Here is a 22346-nt window from a genome sequence, read left to right as displayed (position 1 = left end):
ACATGTTTTACACCTACCCCGAGCACAATGGTAGGAGACACGCCATTTGGTACGCATAGGGACTGAGCCCACAGCGCTGCGCCCGACGTGGCCTCCGCCGACTTGGCCTCCGCCGACTTGGCCTCCCCCGACGGCTCCACTCGGCTCGGTCCCGTTCAGTCCTGTTTACAGGCCTAGTTCTAGTTGTTTTTGTCCCACTACCACACATGAATTAAATGCTCACTCATCTATATTTAACACATTAGATTTATTACATCCCTTAAAATCAAGAGGGCTTCGCAACCCCCCTGGATCTTTGGTGCCCCCCTGGGGGGGTCGGGCCCCTCCTGTTTGGAATCACTGCTCTAAATCATACGATCATGTCCAAACACATCAACTTCCGATCATAAAAAGACTTGTGTGTTATCTAATGCAGCTCGTTTCTGTCTCCTGTGCAGATCCTGGTCCAGAATAACTGTCTGTCTGAGCAGATCAAGGTCCTAGAAGGCGAGGTGGAGGAGGTCAGCTGTCCTGACATGGTAGATGTCATTGTCTCTGAACCAATGGGATACATGCTGCTCAATGAGAAACTCATGGAGAGTTTCTTGCATGCCAGAAAATGGCTCAAACCCAATGGTAGGAGTAGAGAAGAATCAGGAATACAGAGGACGACTGTATAACCTGATAATGTAATAAATTCCTGAAAATGTAATAACCTCGATAATGTAATAAAAATCTGCACTTGAGTCCACTGAAAATGTAATAAAGGGGCGTCCCGGTGGCTCACACTGGTAGAGCGCTTACCATGAAGGCTGTGTGCTTGCTGCAGCGGACCCAGGTTCGAATCCGACCTGAGGGCCCTTTGCTGCATGTCTTCCCCTCTGTCTCCCCCTTTTTATCTGTCTCTGTCTAATAAAGCAGTAAAAATAATCTTTAAAAAAAAAAAAAAGAAAGAAAATGTAATAAAACCTGATAATGTAATAACCCTGATAATGTAATAAAGTGCATTTCCCAATAATGTAAAACACTTTTTACCAATAATGTAATAAAGTACAACATTAATGGGAGGACATTATCAGGTTAGCCTTCATTTCACAAGTCCTGATAATGTAATAAATCCCCAATATTGTAATAATTTAACAGCAGACCACCCATTACTTGGGTTCATGTGGTGATACTGTGTAGGCAACACTAGCTCAAGAGCTCTAGCGCCACCAACAGGTCAAAGTTGAATGTTTATTAACTTTTGACCCGTTCATCCGTTTTTCACAAACGAGGTATCCATGACACACGAACGCATTCAACAGCTTCTTGAAATCTAAAGGTGCTTGGTGTTATACTAATATACATTACATTATTGGTAAAAGGTGTATTACATTATTGGGAAATGCACTTTATTACATTATCGGGAAGTTATTACATTATCAGGTTTTATTACATGTTCAATGGACTCAAGTGCAGATTTTTATTACATTATCGGGGTTATTACATTATCGGGAATTATTACATTATCAGGTTCTACAAGGACAAAACCTAAGAAACTTATAGAATTATGACAAATGCCTGACATTATAATTGGTATTAGTGATGGCCAAATGAAACCTCATAAACCCTTTTATTTTCTGAGCCCATTAGATGGTGCACTGCAAAAACTGAAATCTAAGTAAGATGAAATATCTTAGATCAAGGGGATATATGCTTATTTTTTGTCTGAAAGAAGATAGTTCTTCTTAGTAAGCAGTTTTTATTTTACACTGCTTCACTTGTTTCATATAAAGATTCCACGGCTTTTGCCTTATTTCAACAATTTTAAGAAAAATATTCTACGTACAGAGAAAAATATTTGTAGCTGTATCAAGAAAAGTACTCTAGGTTTTAGTCTGACTTTGCTGGTTTCAAGAAATATAATATAATATTATACTATTATCTGAAAAATATAATAATACAATTCATTAGAATCAAGAAAAAAAAGGTATTTGTGGATTCATTGAGATTAGATAGTCTTACTTGATTTAGAAGGGTTGACAAGCCAAATTTTCTTTTCCTTCGGCAGATAATTTTGCTATTTTTAAGCAAAATATACCTAATTTTTGTACTTTTTTCCTTGTTTTTGAGAGCTGGCTTTTTGCAGAGTTGTAAGCACACATATTTGCCATTCCTTGAGCCTTGTCTTTAACACATTTAGACCAGATGCAATGTATACATTGCATGATGATGATGATTTGGTCTTTTTTAAAACACATAACTGATGAAATGCAATGCGATTCGCTGAAATACACGTGTTGAAATCTTAAGGAAAAAAAAAAAGAAAGAAAAATTTCCAAGGCTCCACACGAAAGAATTTTACAGAAGTTATGAGATCATCCAAAAATTACTGTCTATTTATACTCTATGTTGTTTGGGGGGGGGGTGTTAATGGCTTTTCGGACAAGGCGATGTACAGTTACAGCTTTTAGATGTATTTTATTTCGTATTTCTATGTGCTACAGAGGCTGAGAAATTTGATAATTCTTCCTATTTTATTTTTTTATTTATATTTTGCATTTTTTCAGAAAACCCTCGGGTTCTAGGAGGTTGTTTTGAAACAATGCTTTGGACATGTTGGTATCGGTACTTACTTATCTTGACTTGGAACGTGTTATTTTTCACTTGAAACTTACCCCTCTTGACTTGGGACAGCTCATATTTTCTTATGGTCCCTGAAGTGGTTCCTCCAGCTGTTTACCCTCTCAATCTAAATGTGTTCTTTTTCTATTCTATCTCTCATATTTATTATCGGTGTCTCTCTCTCTCCAGGTCTGATGTTTCCCTCCTATGGTGATATTCATCTGGCTCCTTTCAGTGACGAGCAGCTCTACTTCGAACACTGCACAAGAGCTACTTTCTGGTGTCTCTCTCTCTCTCTCAAACACACACACACACACACACATTCTTGTACTTCTATCTTTGTGAGGGCCCTCATTGGAACAGTGAATTCCCTTGCAAGGTTATAATAGTTTTGGATTTTTCATTAGTTTTAGTTTTTATTAGTTTTAATGTTTGTGTTAGTTTTTTGTAATGGGGTTTTTGTTGGGTGGGAGTTGAAAAGAGGTCACAGTAAATTTTGCCTTTATTTCCTTTGCCTTATCCATCTTCATTATGTATGAAAAAAGTTGACAAAATCATTTTCACTATAATTTTAGTTAGTTTTTTAACCACACAATATAGTTTCAGTTAGTTAATTAATTATCTTTTTTAAACATAAACCTAATTGTAACCTGAACCCTGAAAACAAAGTCTGAAATCTCAAAAAAGACTTAAAACAAGTGAGGACCAGCCGAAATATCCTCACTTTGTTGGTTAAAAACATGTTCCGGTCCTCACTATGTGGGAAGTACAGGAACACACACACACAGACACACACACACACACACACACACACACACACACACACACACACTTGTACTTCTATCTTTGTGAGGGCCCTCACTGGAACAGTGAATTCCCTATCAAGGTTATAGTAGTTTTGGATTTTTCATTAGTTTTAGTTTTAATTTTGTTGTGAATTTTGTTTTGAAATGCTTTAGTTTAAGTTTAGTTGTCATTAGTTTTAGTGTTAGTTTTAGTTTTTTGTAATGGGGTATTTGTTTAGTGGGAGATTGAAAGAGGTCACAGTAAATTTTGCCTTTATTTCCTTTGTCTTATCCATCTTCATTATGTATGAAAAAATTTGAAAAAGACGAAAACGAAGGACATTTTCATTATAATTTTAGTTAGTTTTGTAACCACACTATACAGTTTCAGTTAATTATCTTTTTTTTTTTTTTAAACTCTCATTTTTATTTTTATTTCAGTTAACGAAAATGTTTTTTGCAATTCTAGTTTTTGTTATTTTGTTTAGTTTTCATTAACTATAATAACCTTGTTCCCTATCCTTAACCTAACCTTCACTATCACCACTAAATGCCTAACCCTAACATAACCTTTACCCTTAAAACAAAGTCTGAAATCGCAAAAAAAAGCCTTTAAAGAAGTGAGGGCCGGCTGAAATGTCCTCACTTTCCAAAAATGTCCTCACTCTGTTGGTTAAAAACGTGTGCCGGTCCTCCGCAAACCAGGAAGTTCCTTAAGCTGCATTCACCCAAAATTCCAGCAGCGGCTGCAAAAGCATTTTGGTACATTCATTTAAATACAAAATGAGAATTACAGAATTTTTTAGGATAACACTATGGTCTTAATCGCTACTAAAAAAATCTTCTTCAAGACAATATGATGTTAATTGTGTAAATAATGGCCCCATTTAGAAGAGAATAGAAGATAACGAATCGTATGATTTGGGGCGTGGCTAAATGAACATCCTAGTTAATGCTACGCTAAATGCTAACATGAATTAGCAGCGGCTTCATTCAGTCAGGCCGAAATGTCCTCACTCTGTTGGTTAAAAACGTGTGCCGGTCCATTATGTAGGAAGTACAAGAACACACACACACACACACACACACACTCAAGCATGCACAGGCATAAATCCATGCATGAGGACTCAAACACACTAGCTCCCTTTCTTTCCCTCAGTCTCTGTCTCTGTCTCTGTTTCACAGACACACATGTTCCTGGTGCTTGACCTCAGTCAGGCATGTTTCCTGTTGGGTGTTAAACGCTCGGGTTCAGTCCTGTCCTGACTCATAGGGACCAGCCAAAGCTTTGACTGATATAAGCTTTTGTAGGCCGATAAGTTCAGATATCTGTGGATATTTTGTACAACAAGCACATGTATTCAGATTTCCTGTCAGGACATACCATTTACAAATTGGTCAAACAGAGTCAAGGGAAAGTAAATACAATCATTCATCATATGATTCCCTAATTCATTACACTGCAAAAAAGGTGTCTCTAAAAACAAGATAAAAACACTAAATCTGAGGGAAATGGTCTTGCTGCAACACTTCTAAGTTTTTTTTTATCTTGGTAAGAAACAAATAATTTGCAGTGTAATTTCTTTGGTTCCACTGAATATTTCTCTTCCACAAATGATTCATGTATTTCTGGAAAACCCATACAATCAGTACAAGCTCTGTTGTTACGTTTGTTTGTGCACAAGTGTGTGTGTGTGTGTGTGTGGACATGGTCTGTTCCCCTCATTGCTCCACCACTATGTGAAAGTCAGGCTCAGTCAGCTTTGAGGAATGAAGGTGAACTATAAACTGATGAAATGTTTTGACTGTGGAAATTCAACTTATTGGTTTATAGCAATAACAACAGCAACACGATACGACTTTTAACCCAATATTACATGCCCTTTACACACCACTACCATGAAATAGTTGGCTCATTACATAGTTGTGTGAAACATTGTTTGAAACATTGATTTCAGTAAATCATTCAGTAAAGTTCTGGTAACCACAGCTGCCGTTTTTTTTTTACCGTAAAAACATAAAGCCATGGGGTCTATTGAGAAGTCACCTATAGGTTTTTTGCATTGGATTTCGGATCATCACCGAAAATAACCTCTGTGGCAAACACACATTTCTGATGTTTACATATTTGTTCAGCAGGATAATCTTCACAAATGAACACCACTTTTATGATATTTGAAACGTTAATGCAGCCGACAGAAGTAAAAAGCTAACATTAGGCTATAGCGAACTACTTCGTTGTCGCATGACTTGAGCGTCACTACTGTTTTGCTTCACCTAATATTGTTTATTAACCTAATCTACAATCTACAAGAGTTTGCAGTTCGCATGATCTCAGTGGCAGTCGCCGGTTTGCATGGTCTCAGTGGCAGTCGCCGGTTCGCATGGTCTCAGCGGCAGAGTTACTGGTTCACATGATCTTAGCGACAGAGTCGCCGGTTCGCATGGTCTCGGTGGCAGTCACCGGTTCGCATGGTCTCAGTAGCAGTCACTGGTTCACATGGTCCCAGCGGCAGAGTTACTGGTTCACATGGTCTCAGCGACAGAGTCACCAGTTCACATGGTCTCTCAGCGACAGAGTCGCCGGTTCGCATGGTCTCGCTGGCAGTCGCAGGTTCGCATGGTCTCAGTGGCAGTCGCAGGTTCGCATGGTCTCAGTGGCAGTCACCGGTTTGCGTGGTCTCAATGGCAGTCGCCGGTTTGCATGGTCTCAGTGGCAGTCGCCGGTTTGCATGGTCTCAGCGGCAGTCGCCGGTTTGCATGGTCTCAGTGGCAGTCGCCGGTTTGCATGGTCTCAGCGGCAGAGTTAGTGGTTCACATGGTCTCAGAGGCAGAGTTACTGGTTCACATGGTCTCAGCGACAAAGTTACTGGTTCACATGGTCTCAGTGGCAGAGTTACTGGTTCACATGGTCTCAGCAACAGAGTCGCCGGTTCACATGGTCTCGGTGGCAGTCAATGGTTCGCATGGTCTCAGTAGCAGTCGCAGGTTCGCATGGTCTCAGTGGCAGTCGCAGGTTCGCATGGTCTCAGTGGGAGTCGCCGGTTCGCGTGGTCTCAGTGGCAGTCGCCGGTTTGCATGGTCTCAGTGGCAGTCGCCGGTTCACATCTCTTCAGCTTGTGTTAACCACACACCTTATTTCAGGCATCTAACCATCAACCCATTCAAAATCCTCACTAAGTTTGAGAGGAGCGGAAGTGCTAACTTACTTCTTCGTTTAAGAACTCATTGCACGGCACCCCATCCATACTTCCAGTATACAGTCAGGCGGCAACCTCCGGGTCTGAACAGTGAGGCAAACCAGGAAGTGCCTTAAGCTGCATTCGACCGAAAAATTCCATCAGGGGGTGCTGACGGGGGCTGCAAAAGCATTTCGGTACATTCATTTGAATACAAAATTAGAATTACAGAATTTTTTAGGATAACACTATGGTCTTAATCGCTACTAAAAAAGTCTTCAAGACAATATGTTGTTAATTGTGTAAATAATTGCCCCATTTATAAGAAAATAGAAGATAAAGAATCATGTGATTTGGGGCGTGGCTACCTTTGATTGACAGGTCAATAACAAGGCTAGCCGTCATCAGGAGAGAAGCAGAACAATGGCAACGTGTCAATAAAGTTATATATAACGTTACATAGATATAAAAAAGGACATTTAGCAGTTTGGTCTTATAACTTTGACCCTTTCACTGTATTTTCACTTAATGACATTTTTAAAAAAAAACATTTTGTTAATTAAAAATGTCTTGTTCAGCGTTTGATTGGACTAACAGACACTCCAAGGAGTCGCCATTCATTTTTCTTAGGGAAGTAATGTACATTTTGTTGTTGCTTTTTGCTAGCCTAAATGAACATCCTAGTTAATGCTATGGTAAATGCCAACATGAATTAGCAGCGGCTTCATTCAGTCAGGTTGAGGTGTAGAGAGGCGTGTAGTCAGTGCCGTCAGATCTCTTTCGCTCCTCCACAGTCCAAATATGGTCTGCTCCCCGCTTCCGAAAAAAAAAATGGCGTGTAACGACGAACTCCATGCCTCAAACGGGCCACAAACCAATGGGTGACATCACGCTGACTACAGGGTTTTCCCTGGGTTTTTAGAGGCCTTAGGGGGGTGAGCAGCTGAAGCAGTGGGGTTAGCGTTCCTCTGCCTTACATTTTTTTAAAAAGCTTTTTTTTACCAAAAACTGTGCAATTTCACATAATTTTGACCACTATCATTACTATAGGTATTGAGAGCAAACACCTCACACCTAACATTTTTCACAGTCGGGAGACACCGTATTATAAAATCTTTGTTATCCAATACTGTGTCATTTTTAATTGCTGTCAACATGCTTTCCACTAGGACATGGAGCAGCCAGCCAGTGTTTTTTTCCATAAAAGCCCAAATTTGGTGGCCTCCCACAGATCTAATTCCACTATTCCATCATATACACTGAACTTAATCAATGCCTATTTTAAGATTTATTTTAAAGGAGAATAAGGGTTCTTGTATATTTTATTTAAGGCATCTTATTTTGACAGTCTTTTTGTAAATTCTGTGGTCAATTCTGTTAACACACTGCACTCTTCTTTTGAAAGCGGCATGTGTTTAGCGACAGGAAGTTATTCAAAACACGAAGTCACAATCTCACAAAAGCAGATATTTGTTTGGTATGATCCGGTTTTAAGCAGAGTTGTACTCCGATTAGCTCAATGCTTGTCAGTGCTAGCATGTCTCTCAATAGCTGCTTTGCCTTTGCTGCTTTGGTAGCAACTTTGCGTGAGCGCGTTGTGGCGAATCAACACATGGCTCATTTGCATATTCTAATGAGCCATGTGTTGATAGTTCACAACACGAAAATGGTCGGCTGCAGGGCATTTAAAAGCCGGACGGATGGCCCCCCTACCCGTAGATATATACAGGAAAGGTGTTTATATATATATATATGACCCTACCGCCCGGACAGGTTGATTGGATTTAGTTCAGCGCGCGCACACACGCAGACGGTGAGACACGGAGCGAGGCCGTGGCCCTACTACTCGCTACATAGACCGTGAACAAGCTTGAACGCTCCCTTTTACGTTGATGTCCTAAGAGGGTCAGACAGGATTTGATGCGCTCGTTGATGACTCAAAACAAGTCGAAAATAACTTTGTGTGTTGTTGTGCTCACACAGTGCGAGTATCATTAGTGGTGCATTGATATTCATGATCATGTGAAATTTCACAGCGGCGCACGTAATTAATTCATTCAGCAGCGGCGCATGGGTTTTTTTTTAAACAGAAGGTGAAATGTCCGTACTATTTTTTCTCTTAGGCGGGAGGCAAAAATGCTTGGATTTATTTATACAGTCTATGTAGACAACAGACTCCACGGGAATCACAATAATACAAAGTCATAATTTAGGTTAATTTGTCTTCCTTCAGGCAGCAAAGAAACTTCTATGGAGTGAACCTGAGTGCTCTTCACAGCGCTGCAGTGGATGAGTTTTTCACTCAGCCTATAGTGGTAGGTGGAGCACAACTCCATTCACTGTGGGCCAACAGTGAACGGATCAACAAGCTCAGCATGTTATAGAAAATGCATGCAGCAACATGATTGGATATTGTGAACAGTATTGTGTTGTAAATTTACAAGGATACAGTAATGTTAAAGTAATTTCTAGTAATACACTGTATTTCTAAAATACAGTAACAATAACTTTCATGCGAAGCTGCTGCCAGTTAATTACTGTAAATTTACACTGATGACACTAAATGTCTTTTTCAGGACACATTTGATGTGCAGATCCTGATGGCCAGGTCCGTCAAGCATTGCATCAACTTCATGGAGGCTAAAAAAGAAGATTTGCACAGGTTAGTTGGTAACTAAAGGGCTGTTTCCAGTTAGTAGAGCGTTCGTCTAGTAACCAGAAGGTTGGTGGTTCAATCCCCGACCATGGCAGCCTACATGTCGAAGTATCTTTGAGCAAGATACTGGACCCCAAATTGCTCCCGATGCTGCGTTCATCAGTGTGTGAATGAATTCCCAATGGTGGCAGGTGGCACCAGTGTGTCCTGGTAGCCTCGGCCACCAGTATGAATTGGTGAATGAGCGTAGTGTGTACGACTTTTCAGACCCCCTTAGCCACTATTTTTCAAGAAAGCGACTGGAGACAAATCCAGCGACTCCTTCTTACAGGCAGTTAGCTACAATTAGCTCTGTAGCAGTACAGTGTATATGTGCTGCTGCTACAGGAGGTGTTCACTTAGCGATCTCTGTTTGTTTAGAACAAGTACTGGACACTCTGTGCACAGTTATTGATGCCGGTTAATTCACAATCACTATGTTTATGATCAGTGAAGACTTAATAGACATGCTGCTTTCAGCTGCTGACGTTGTGCACAGTTAGCGATGGTGAAAACCATACGTCACCTCCGGAAAATACAGTAATAAACAGGACATAAAAAAAACATGTAACTAGTAATACCAAACAAACAAACGTTTGGTATTACTGATGCAATCAATGATAACAATACTTATAGTATGTCTAGTTTAAAATGTTTAATGTACATGGTATGTCTAGTTTAAAATGTTTAATGTACATGTTAAAACCTTCTGAGAGTTGGAATCACATTTGTTAGGGCCACGGGGCAATCGCACCGAGCATTTCGGGGCTTTTTATACTGTGGATTTTTTCCTCTTCCTCTTCCGGACGCAATTTTGTCCCGCTACTAGTCCTACAACTTGAAGAGTTGCAGGACAAATTATATATCAAAACGTGCGGCTTGATCGGGATCGGCGTGCTATTACTTTTCTCTACAGAATACGAATGTAAAAACTGGCCAAAATTTTGCATTGAAATGAATGGGACGGCCGAAAAAAAATGAGTGAAAATGAACAATAATTGGAGATTTTTAAACGTCTACTTCTCCGGCATAATTTCACCTAGAGACTCCATTTAAACTTTAAACAGTAGACACAAGTCTTGTGTATCGGTGTATTAATCCATGTTTCGAGAGGTCATATAGTTTTTTATCAATCCCTGTTCAATGACCATGATCATTTTTGGAGAAATTCTCCAATAATGGGTGTGTATTGCACGGAATGTTCTTGTCACAGTGTGTGACATCATCGCCAGAGTGTAGAGGGAGAGAATAAATTGTCAAAAAATAAATTTGAAAACTGCGCTCCAGGCTGCAAATTCCACTCTAAAGAGATAATTTATACATAGAAATGTAGGAAAATGTGTCTTCTCACCCACAATCCTCTGGTAAAGCTGTCAGAGTTATAGTTTGGGCATTTTGGCACCACCAACACGCACCAACAGCTTCATTGGCTCCCATATTAAAAACGCAGGAAGATTTCTGAAAAAGGGAGATGGAACCGTTTTTTTAGATTGCTCTAACAAAGCTATTTTTTAAATTTTTCTTAAAAAATATGTAGACGTTCAGGAAGAACTCAGGACGCTCAAAGTGAAGTCGGATCAATGATAGGTATTATGGTTTTGCCAAAAATGCTTTCTGTTCGAGGCCAGAAATTCCAGTCCGCCCACCTATGCTGTCACTGTGCCGTACCAGATGGCAGTTAATTCTGTTGATTGCTATGATCTGATATCCTTTGATCTTTGATGTGATAACAGTTACATACACATGCGCGTAAGCGCGCACACTCCTCACACATGCATACATATGCTTCAAACACACATGCGCGCACGCTTGACACTCACACACACACACACACACACATTTTGAGGTTAAAGGGCATAGTTTGAATTCTCTGAAGAATCTCATCAAAGTGCACACACACCGGCAGTAGCCCCCGTGGCCCTTTCAGAATTTCCCCAGAGGAAATTTTCTAGCTTGTCTTGTTATCTTGTTTGTTTCTTCCAGGATGGAGATTCCGTTTGTGTTCACACTACTGCAGTCCGGGCTGGTCCATGGGCTGGCCTTCTGGTTCGATGTTGCCTATCTGGGGTCCAAGTCAGTACTACAGAACTGCTCCAGTCTGACAGATTGTAATTTTTTGACAGATGAATGACTGGTGGCAGGGAATGACAGACATTTGAGCATTTTTTTAAAACATAAAAATAGAGTTTCCCTCTCCGTTGGTCTGTGCAGGTCCACAGTGTGGCTCTCCACATCTCCCACGGAGCCTCTGACCCGCTGGTCTCAGGTCAGATGTTTGCTTCAGACACCGCTCTTTGTCAAGCTGGGACAGACTCTGTCTGGGACTGTCCTGCTGGCTGCTAACAACAGGTACTCCCATGCTTCCTCTGAAATCCTTGTTTAGATCAGTTCTGTTATGATGGCTGTTTCCTAACTGTGTTCTCTATCATCTCAAGACTTTCTATTCACTCCATTACATGTTTCATATGTAGGCGGTAGCTGTAGAGATAGTCTCTTCACTCAGATAACCAAGGTTACTATGTAACCGTATGTTCTCTATCGTCTCGAGACTGTGGCTGTATCCCAAAGTCAAGGATCCCACCTTGGTAGGATCCTTCCTTCAGAGTTGGGTCCTCCAGAGACGAGGCCAGAGTCCTTCGTTTCACTGGTGTAACAACTAATGGAACAGCCTTCAGTGTGCAGCTGTGTGTCATTGCGTAATTTGACGTCCTGCTTAAATTCTGTGCTGCAATTTCAAAATCAGTTCACGAATGGATGTGACTTTGGCATCAGCACTCTGGACACATATTAGTGGAAATGGAAGAAGATGCTTTAAGGTTGAATCTCCATGATTTAGCAAGTAAAAGCCACAAAGTGGAATAAACCTGAATATTTCACTGATCCTGGCTGAATTTGGCCGCTACTCCATGGAGATGTGTTCTGTGATTTTTTATTTTACAGTACAGTACAATAACGGTTATTTATAAATAACAACGGATAATAGCGGACTGTTGGTCTGTTAACACAATAAACATGTATAACTATCTGAATGGCATAGCTATGTTTACTTCATAGTACGTCATCATCTGACGCATATGAATTAACATTTATAACTTTAGCAACTAAGATGGCATCAATTAACTCATCTGGCAATGTATCAAGATGATGTTTATTATCTTTTAGCTAAATATTCTGGCATTTGTTTGTGCATATGTTTTTGCTTGACTTTGAACACAAGTTTTGTAAGTTATGTGATAACAAATTAAAAAACATATATATTTAAATTCATATTGTGCTGCCGGCATCGCTGTTTCTTTGCTCGCCATTTTTAAATCTCCCACTAGACCGGTGTGCACAAGGCATTATGGGTATGCGGGATGCATGGAGGATACACATATGAATCCTTGGAATTTGGGCAAAAGAAGGACTCTGTCCTCTGGAGCAGTGATTCTCAACAGGGGGGGCCCGACCCCCCAAGGGGGGCGTCAAAGATCCACGGGGGTCGCGAAGCCCTCTTGATTTTAAGGGATGTAATAAATCTAATGTGTTAAATATAGATGAGTCAGCATTTAATTTATTAGTGGGACAAAAACAACTAAATAAGGGCTACATTAAATATTTATTCATTTATTTAAATAGAAAAATCACTATAGAAAAATTTAAAATTAAAGGCCATATCGCGAGAATAAGGACGTGTGTAACATGCCTCCTGCAGTATACACAGGTAACCTCACCTAGCGGTAAGCTCACCTAGCGCTTACCTCACCTAGCGGTAATAGAATAGGTCTTTATTTGTCATTGTCACATGTACAACGAAATTCAAAGTGCTCTCCAGTAAGTGCAACATTTAAGTCTATAAAAATATAAATATAAAAAGAAAAATATGTACAATTCAAAATACCCAGTTTAGACAAACACATAAACACACCCAGACATACATGCATAGTCGCACAGGAAAAACAAAAAAAACAACAACAAACAAACAGCATGAACACACAGTCGAGACAAACAACAGTACAGAACATATCTCAAGTGTGTTGAGCCATCAATGTGAATGCAGTGCAATATTATCGTTTTTTTCAGTATTGAGGGTGGTTATTGCAGTTGGATAAAAGCTGTGTTTGAGTCTGTTAGTCCTTGTGTTGAGTGATCTGTACCTTCTGCCTGAGAGCAACAGTTCAAACAGTGAGTGACCGGGATGGTGTGTGTCCTTAATAATGTTCTGGGCTTTTTTGAGGCAGCGGTAACTGTGTCATTCTTCCAGTGTGAGGAGAGGGCAGCCGACAGTCTTTTGGGCGGTGTTGATGACCCTCTGGAGCGCTTTTCTCTGAGCCGCTGTGCAGCTGGAGTACCATATGCCCATGCAGTATGTGAGGATGCTCTCGATGGAGGCACGGTGAAAGGACACCAGCAGACTTTGTGTGATGTTATTCCTCCTGAGTATTCTCAGAAAGTACACCTTTTTCAACAGCTCAGAGGTGTTCATGCTCCAGGATAGGCTGTCTTCTATGTGGACTCCAAGAAAGCGGAAGTCTGCAACCCTCTCCACACAGTCCCCGTTGATGAATAATGGTGTGATCTCTGTTTTCTTTCTCCTGAAGTCTATGATGAGTTCTTTGGTTTTTGAGGTGTTGAGGAGCAGGTTGTTAGCCTTGTTAACCATGTTGACAGCTGCCCCACCTCATCTCTGTAGGCAGCCTCGCCTCCCCCTCTGGAGATGAGCCCCACCACTGTGGTGTCGTCCGCAAACTTCACCATGGTGTTACTGTGATGGGCAGGGGAGCAGTCGTGTGTGGAAAGGGAATAGAGTAAGGGACTTAGCACACAGCCCTGGGGGGAGCCGGTACTGAGGCTTAGGGCCGTGGATGTATGGTGGCCTACTCTAACCCTCTGTCTGCGATCTGAGAGAAAGCTATAGATCCACATGCAGGTGTTGTGTGGCAGCCCCAGGTCCCCCAGCTTGACCACCAGTTTGTGAGGGAGGATGGTGTTGAATGCAGAGCTATAATCCACAAAGAGCATTCGCACATAGCTCCCCTGCTGCTCCAGATGGGATAAGTGTAGTGTGGAGTGCTATGGCTATGGCGTCCTCCGTTGATCGATTCTCTCTGTAGGCAAACAGGGGGTCAAGGCTGCGGGGCAGGGCTGCTGTGATGTGACTACGGACCAGTTTCTCAAAGCATTTCATCACCACTGTGCCACTGGCCGGTAGTTGTTGAGTCCAGAGATGTGGGGTTTCTTGGGTAGGGGGACTATAGTTGAGGATTTCAGGCATGGTGGGACAGTGGACTGTGCCAGAGACTGGTTGAAGATCTTTGTAAAGATTCCAGCCAGCTGATTAGCACAGTCCTTCAGCACGCGTCCATCAGGACCAGTAGCCTTCCTTGGGTTGACAGCCCGCAGCGTGCGCCTCACCTCATATTCCTCAATAGTGAGGTTTATGCTGCTGTTGGCTGTGTGGTGGTGTAGTGGTGCCATCTCTGGTGCTGTGACCTCAAAACGGGCAAAGAAGATGTTCAGCTGCTCTGCCAGCGCAGGGTCACCTTCAGCGGCTCCAAGGTTGGTCCTGTAGTTGGTTAGGTGCTGAATTCCCTGCCACACCTGCCTGCTGTTGTTACTGCTCAGGTGGTCCTCTATCCTCCTCCTGTAGTCTGCCTTGGCCTCTCTGATGCCCCTCTTCAGGTTGGCTCGGGCTGTGCTGTAGAGGTCTTTGTTGCCGGACCTCCAGGCGTTGTTCCTCTCTCTCAGCAGCCGCTGGACCCCCCCGTGTCATCCAGGGCTTCTCATTGGGGTAGACCCGGACGCCCTTGTCCACTGTGACAGCGTCCATGCAGTGCTTAATGTAGCACAGAACACTGTCTGTGAACACCTCCAGGTCCTGATGTTCAAAGACCCCCCAGTCAGTCCTCTCAAAGCAGTCCTGTAGCTGCTGGGAGGCACCCTCTGGCCATGCGGCCACAGTCTTTGTGGTGATGGGAGCAGTTTTCCTGAGGGGGGCATATGCAGGGATTAGAAGCAAGGACAGGTGATCAGACTGGCCCAGGTGTGGCAGTGGTCTGGCCTTGTAGCCCAGTTTGATGTTGGAGTATACCTTGTCCAGGATGTTATCTCCCCTAGTAGCACACTTAACATGTTGATGGAATTTAGGGAGTGCTGTCTTCAAGTTTGCATGGTTAAAGTCCCCTGCTATTATATGCACAGCGTCAGGATACGTGCTCTGTTTGTTAGTAATGTTGGCATATAAAAGTCCTATAGCCGTGCTAGCATTAGCGTCCGGTGGTATGTAAACAGCTGTAACCATGACAACAGTAAACTCTCTTGGTAGATAGATGGGCCTGCATTTCACAGTCAGACTTTCCAAGTCCGGAGAGCAGTGACTATCCACAGTCACAGCGTTGGTACACCAGCTACTGTTCACGTACACACAGAGCCCCCCTCCTCTGCTCTTACCGGAGTCAGCTGTTCTGTCATGGCGCTGTGTGTTGTAGCCTGCTAGCTGGATTGCAGAGTCCGGAATAGATTGGTGAAGCCACGTCTCTGTGATGATCAGAATGCACGTGTCCTTCACAATGTTGTTTGCTGCAGTCTGTAGTCTTAGCTCGTCCATTTTGTTCGCAAGGGATCTTGCATTCGTGAGAAACAGGCTGGGAAGCGGTGGTCTGAGTGGCTGCCTCCGTAAGCCTAGTTAGCACGCCAGCCCTGCAGCCTCGCTTCTGCCTCCTTTCCCGACGCCGCCTGCGCCTCCTCCCTGTTGGGATGATAATCCACGGAGAGCCGGGGTTCCTTGCTAGCTCCGTCGGAATCCTGTGTGTTTTAAGGAACTCTCTTGTTGTTCCTGGCAAAGTCCGATCTTAAGGAGATCATGCCTTTTGTAGGTGTTATCCGCCCGACATAAAGTTCACAAAACTAAACATGTCACGTACATACACATCCGCACATAGCACCGACTGCTAGGGCACTCAGCCGCTGCAACTGTGTGCGCCGCCATCATCATGCAAGCTGCCTAGCGGTAAGCTCACCTAACAACAGAAACACAGAGCTAAAGGAAAAATGGCGAAGCGTCAGGGAGACGAAAATGCTGAATATCTCAAAAACAAAAAGAGAGGGTACCATGAAAGTCACATTGAGTTCAGCTTCATAGAAGCAATGGACAATAGGGGGGTTGGCAAAGTTTACAATGGTAAAAATGTGGGTCCCTCACGAAAAAGGTTGGGAACCCCTGCTCTGGATCCTCGACATTGGTCCTTCGTCCAATGTCGATGACGTAGAATCCTTCGAATCCAGCTGTTGGAGGATCCTTCCTTGACATTAGGATACAGTGTACATCTCCAGCTACCCCGTACATATGCAATATGTAACAGAGTGGAGAGATAGTCTCTTCACTCAGAGAACCAAGGTTACAATATAACCGTAAGTTCTGCCTTATTGTTTTGGAGACAACAGTTCCAGATCAACCATGCTCTCATGAAAGCTCATTTTCAGTGGGACAAATAATCTTTTTTCCACACTTCAGGCAGAGCTATGACATCCACATCACCGCCACAGTCGACCAATCAGGCTTCACATCTGGAAACGTCCTGGACCTCAAGAACCCTTTCTTCAGGTTACTACTTTTCCCTACCTCATATGTTTAACAAGAAGGAAATTCTGCATTATATTGAAAATGGATATTTTGGATAATATTTTTGTGTTATTTATATATTTTGCCTCCAAGACCAGAGCGGTGCATCACGGAGCCAAATTAACCTTCTCAAGCCCAACAAGCAGTTTCAGGGTGTTTTTTTTCTCATTTTACATTTTACTTACTGTGGTATTTTACTGCAATATATATGAAAAATATTTAAAATATATAAGCCCTGCTCCTCTATAGAATCACTGCAAGAAGTGCAAGTGGGAACCACTCAAAAATGTATTTTGTGCAGAATAACAAAGTTATTTAATTGGAATAAAATAAAATATATATATACACAACACTTTTCCAAGTGCCTCGAATATTGGAAAGTAAAATTGGGTTTCCACATTCTATACACATGGAATTATTTGCACTTTCACAACCTCTACTTATAACCTCTCCTGTCCACTCCTCTCAGGTCTGTGTAAATAGATTTTCAGTGTCTCAGCAGAAACAATCATGGCTTTACAGTGTCGCTAAGGAGTGCAAAATTTAATATTTTTAACAGGATCTAGTTATTTCAAATGGTTCATTTGGCAACATTTCTTTTGGCAACACTTTATATTAAGGTAAACATATTCAACATTAATACGTTGCTTAATAGCATGCAAACTCATAGCATATTGGCTCTTAATTAGTCATTATTAAGTAGTTATTAATGACTTATTCTGCATGGCCCTATTATACAACCAGTAAGCCATTTAATAAGAGTTTTCCCTCAATAACCTCAGAATTATTTCTTATACTAATAAGAAGTAAGGAAGTTGTTGTATATGAGTTACAATCTCAATATGCTTTGCTTTGTATGAACTTTATAAGGTGGTAGTACCACAAGAATAGTTATTCTCCCTTAATAACACTCAATGAATATGGTCTGTTCTTACATAAGAAAGCACAAAATTACAAGTGTTAATAGAGTCCAAATAACTCTAAATTAAGTCTTTGTTATTAATATGTTCCCCATACTAAAGTGACATCTTGATCATTACTAATCTGCAACTAATTGTTAAATACGTGCACCTTAATATAAAGTGTGACCTTTCTTTTCTCTGCCATTTTTATGAAACAGCCCTCTGGTGTGATTGTGTGCAGAATCCCGTCTTGGTAAATATGTCTGGAGCGTTGGAGACAGAAAGGCGGACCTCTCACCTCCAGGATGAAGAGTGTGGACAGCAGAGGTACCCTTCAACTGTGCCATAGTAAACAGAACTGACATTAACCCACGTTAATGAATGTTCAGAACATGCACACATCCATACTGCAGGCAGATAAAAGTGCTTCCCGAAGGGTCCACAACACTTTAGAGCAGTAGTTCTCAACCTTTTTGAGTGGACAACATGCATGTTAAATGCATGTTGTCCACGACCCCCACTCACTGAACACAATCTCACAGACTCCTTGGAAAGTAACAACTTGATACTTTGGGATTTGTCAGAAAAGACACAAAATTACCCAAAGAATCAAATAGACCACAAAATGATCAAAAAAAGACACAAAATTACCAAAAAATTGCATAAAAATTAAGCAAAAAGGGACTCAAATTGACCACAAAATGACAAAAAATGACCACAAAAAGACACAAATTGACAAAAAAAACACACAAAATGACAAAAAACAGACAAAATGACTGAAAAAAAGACACAAAATGCCAAAAAAAAACACAAAATGACAAAAAAAACATTAAACGACACTAAATTACCAAAAAGACTAAAACACATGATCACTTTAACACAGTGGAGACAGAGCTGACTTCCAAAATGATTTGGCGACACCCAGAAATTATCTCGCGACCCCAATTGCGGTCAGGACCCCAAGGTTGAGAATAGCTGCTTTAGACGATCATCTGGAACAATACTGTCCTACAAAGTCTAACTGCAGTAGCTACATTTTTGGTCCAAATTGAGTTATAACTAAAAATGAACTCCTTGATGTCTGTTTTATCTTGTGACAAAGTTTTAGATTTCAATTTTGCTTTATTTCAGAGAAATAATATTGTAAAAAATGCAGTAACTACAAAATCCAACTCAAAACCAAAGCTAAATTTTGACTGTGATACAGTGTTGTCTTGTATTTCTTCTCTACACTTAGTAGTGAAGACAAGAACTAGAAAATTTCCTCTGGGGAAATTCTGAAAGGGCCACGGGGGCTACTGCCGGTGTGTGTGTACACTATGATGAGATTCTTCAGAGATTTCAAACTATGCCCTTTAACCTCAAAATGTGTGTTTGTGTGTGTGTGTGTGTGTGTGTGTGTGTGTGTTTGTGTGAGTGAGTGTGTGAAACATGTATCTGGAGGAGTGTGCGCGATAAAACATAAAGTTACCTGTGTGTGTGTATGTGTGTATGTGTGTGTAATTACAATCACATTAAGTTACCTGTGTGTGTTTGTGTGTGTGTGTGTATCTGTAACTGTAATCACATCAAAGATCAAAGGCAATCAGATCAAAGCAATCAACAGAATTAACTGACACCTGTGCCGGCACAGTGACAGCAGAGGTGGACAGACTGGAATTTCTGGCCTCGAACAGAAAGCATTTTTGGCAAAACCATAATACCTATCATTGATCCGACTTCACTTTGAGCGTCCTGAGTTCTTCCTGAACGTCGACATATGTTTTTTTTTTCCAGAAAAATGAAAAAATTGCTTTGTTAGAGCGGTCTAAAAAAACGGTTCCATCTCCCTTTTTCAGAACTCTTCCTACGTTTTTAATATGGGAGCCAATGAGGCTGTTGGTGCGTGTTGGTGGCGCATCTGTGCGTCCTACGCTCAAACTATAACTCTGACAGCTTTACCAGAGGATTGTGAGTGAGAAGACAAATTTTCCTACTTTTCTATGTATAAATTATTTCTGTAGAATTTGCAGCCTGGAGCGCAGTTTTCAAATTTATTTTTTGACAATTTTTTCTCTCCCTCTACACTCTGGCGATGATGTCACACACTGTGACACGAACATTCCGTGCAATACACACCCATTACAATCTCAGAATATAAATATAATATAACCCATTATAAATGATCATGGTCAGTGAACAGGGATTGATAAAAAAACTATATGACCTATCGAAACGTGGATTAATACACCAATACACAAGACTTGTGTCTACTGTTTAAAGTTTAAATGGAGTCTCTAGGTGAAATTATGCCGGAGAAGTAGACGTTTAAAAATCTCCAATTATTGTTGTTTTTCGCTAATTTTTTTTCGGCCATCCCATTCATTTCAATGCAAAATTTTGGGCAGTTTTTACATTCGTATTCTGTAGAGAAAAGTAATAGCACACGTTTAAGTAACTGCACGTTTAATAATGTATGATTAATAATTAATAATGTATAATTTGTCCTGCAACTCTTCAAGTTGTAGGACTAGTAGCGGGACGAAATTGCGATTGCCCCTTGGCCCTAATAATAGAAATTATAAGTTTATTTGATAGGGAAATTATTATCTAGATAGTGATTAAGTAAAAAAAAAAGTGAGATACATTTATATTAAGACTAAAATATAACATTACTTTATAATATTAAGTCTATAATACACAAATATTTGAATGAAGTTGTTCAACACTTTTAAAAAAACATTGTTGATACTGCACTCTGTTTTATTATTACTATTAGAACATTTTACAGTATTGCAAAGTGCAGTAACTACAATTTTTGGGTCAAAGGTCAAATAAATCGTCATAATTTAGCATAAAAATTACATCATCAATACATGTAGAAATGAGTGTCATATCACTTATCTACATATAACCCATTTGGCTGTCCAGTGAAAAACGTTGAAAAAAAACTTTAAAGCAGTTGTTCTCAGTTTTACCCTTTGTGTAGTTATTGCAGTAAGACTTTGTAGGGCAGAATAGTCCAGACAGCAACTTTCACTAATAAAAAACATTTTCTCATGCATTATTTTCGCCAACTATATTTGAAGTTTTTTGCATAATGGGGTCTCCAAAAAGTTTGTGAATTGGATATAAGTGGAAAGTTGAGACGCTTGTGGATTCATTTAGCACAATCTTATAATAATTACTAATTATTATATGAATATTTTTTAACATTCCTCTCTTTAATTTCAGGAAACTCATAAGGAATCAGATGTCACACCTCCACACAACTTCTCTTCTGTTTGTTAATTTAAAGTTTGTTTTTAAAGGTGACAGCCATTTAATATGAACGTCAGATTTTGTAATAGCCTGCACTGTATTCATAGGCATTCTTACACAGAAATCACAACATGATAAAACTCTTTAAGTCAAATCATTTTTTATAACTGCAGTTTTCTTTGAATGTATTAATAATAATTAGTAATTAGTTGTAATAAAATGTTCCCTTCAAAACTGTATTAATGTGATTTAATTTTGAGTTGAATGCACACAATGAAAACCACTGTAGTTTATATGTGTCAAATTGCAGTACTATATTTACAGTTTATACCATACCATACCATATTTATGACATTTATACAATATTTATAAAATAATGTTATGTCTGTGTGGAATATTACAATTGAAAAATAGAATGCAAATTTGGGATTCTGGGCTATAAAATTGAACTGAACTGAACTGAACTGAAGGATTCATGCACGGACATCATTTTTTTTGGGGGGGGGGGGGGCACAGGGGACATGTCCCCTGCATTTTTTCAAAAGGCCTTCTTTAGAAGTCAAAGTGTAAATGACTCAGATTAAACCATCCTGCAACACCTTCACTGGCTCCCAATAAAGCAGCATCCACTTCAAGATCCTCCTCATCAATTACAAAGCTCTCAGTAATCTTTTAAAGTGTCTTTGAGTTTTGAAGTGCTGATAAATAAAATATATTATTATTATTATTATTATTATTATTATTATAACTGTAGAACCGTAACAATGCAGAGATTTTTAAAAAGCTTATATTTAATGCCAAAGAGATACACTTTTGATTATTTGTATTCATTATATTCATGTGTGTTGAAAGGCAGCAACTGTTTAAAAACACCAAAAAAGAAAGATTTAGGGTAAAGTACAATAAAAGCTCAGATTACAAATGTGATTTTATACATCCATACTCATGATAATTGTGAAACTAAGTTTTTTCCTCTATCATCGTATCATCAAAATTAATGATTGTTACACCGCAAATTGTCACACTGTTCATGTCATGGATCAATATATTTTTGTCAGGTGATGGATAGTAGAGATGCAGTAGGAGATACAGGAGGAGAATATGGAGGAGGAGAGGCTGGAGGAGGTAGAGGAGGAGAAGCTGGAGGACATGGAGGAGGAGAGGCTGGAGGAGGTAGAGGAGGAGAAGCTGGAGGACATGGAGGAGGAGAGGCTGGAGGAGATGGAGGAGAAGAAGATAAAGGAGATGGAGGAGAAGAAGATGGAGGAGATTGAGGAGGAGAGGCTGGAGGAGATGGAGGAGAAGAAGATGGAAGAGATGGAGGAGGAGAGGCTGGAGGAGATTGAGGAGGAGAGGCTG

The 22346-nt window shown here is 40.5% G+C and overlaps 1 protein-coding gene across 1 annotated transcript in view; it reads left to right on the top strand.

Annotated features, from left to right (window-relative positions):
- carm1l (coactivator-associated arginine methyltransferase 1, like) overlaps positions 1-21220 on the top strand; it is a 33987-nt gene extending 12767 nt beyond the window's left edge. Inside the window, exons 9-17 of the mRNA XM_059327642.1 lie at positions 438-615; positions 2776-2866; positions 8784-8865; positions 9127-9212; positions 11229-11318; positions 11457-11594; positions 16738-16827; positions 17989-18074; positions 20961-21220. Coding sequence (XP_059183625.1) covers positions 438-615; positions 2776-2866; positions 8784-8865; positions 9127-9212; positions 11229-11318; positions 11457-11594; positions 16738-16827; positions 17989-18004 — 771 coding nt within the window. The 3' untranslated portion in view covers positions 18005-18074; positions 20961-21220. The remainder of the gene's footprint in view (positions 1-437; positions 616-2775; positions 2867-8783; positions 8866-9126; positions 9213-11228; positions 11319-11456; positions 11595-16737; positions 16828-17988; positions 18075-20960) is intronic.
- The last annotated feature ends 1126 nt before the right edge of the window (positions 21221-22346 follow it).

Source organism: Centropristis striata, chromosome 24, assembly GCF_030273125.1.
Source record: "Centropristis striata isolate RG_2023a ecotype Rhode Island chromosome 24, C.striata_1.0, whole genome shotgun sequence".
Classification (NCBI taxonomy): domain Eukaryota; kingdom Metazoa; phylum Chordata; class Actinopteri; order Perciformes; family Serranidae; genus Centropristis; species Centropristis striata.
Note: the sequence above shows the minus strand (reverse complement) of the source record. Positions and strands in the feature narration are given on the sequence as shown.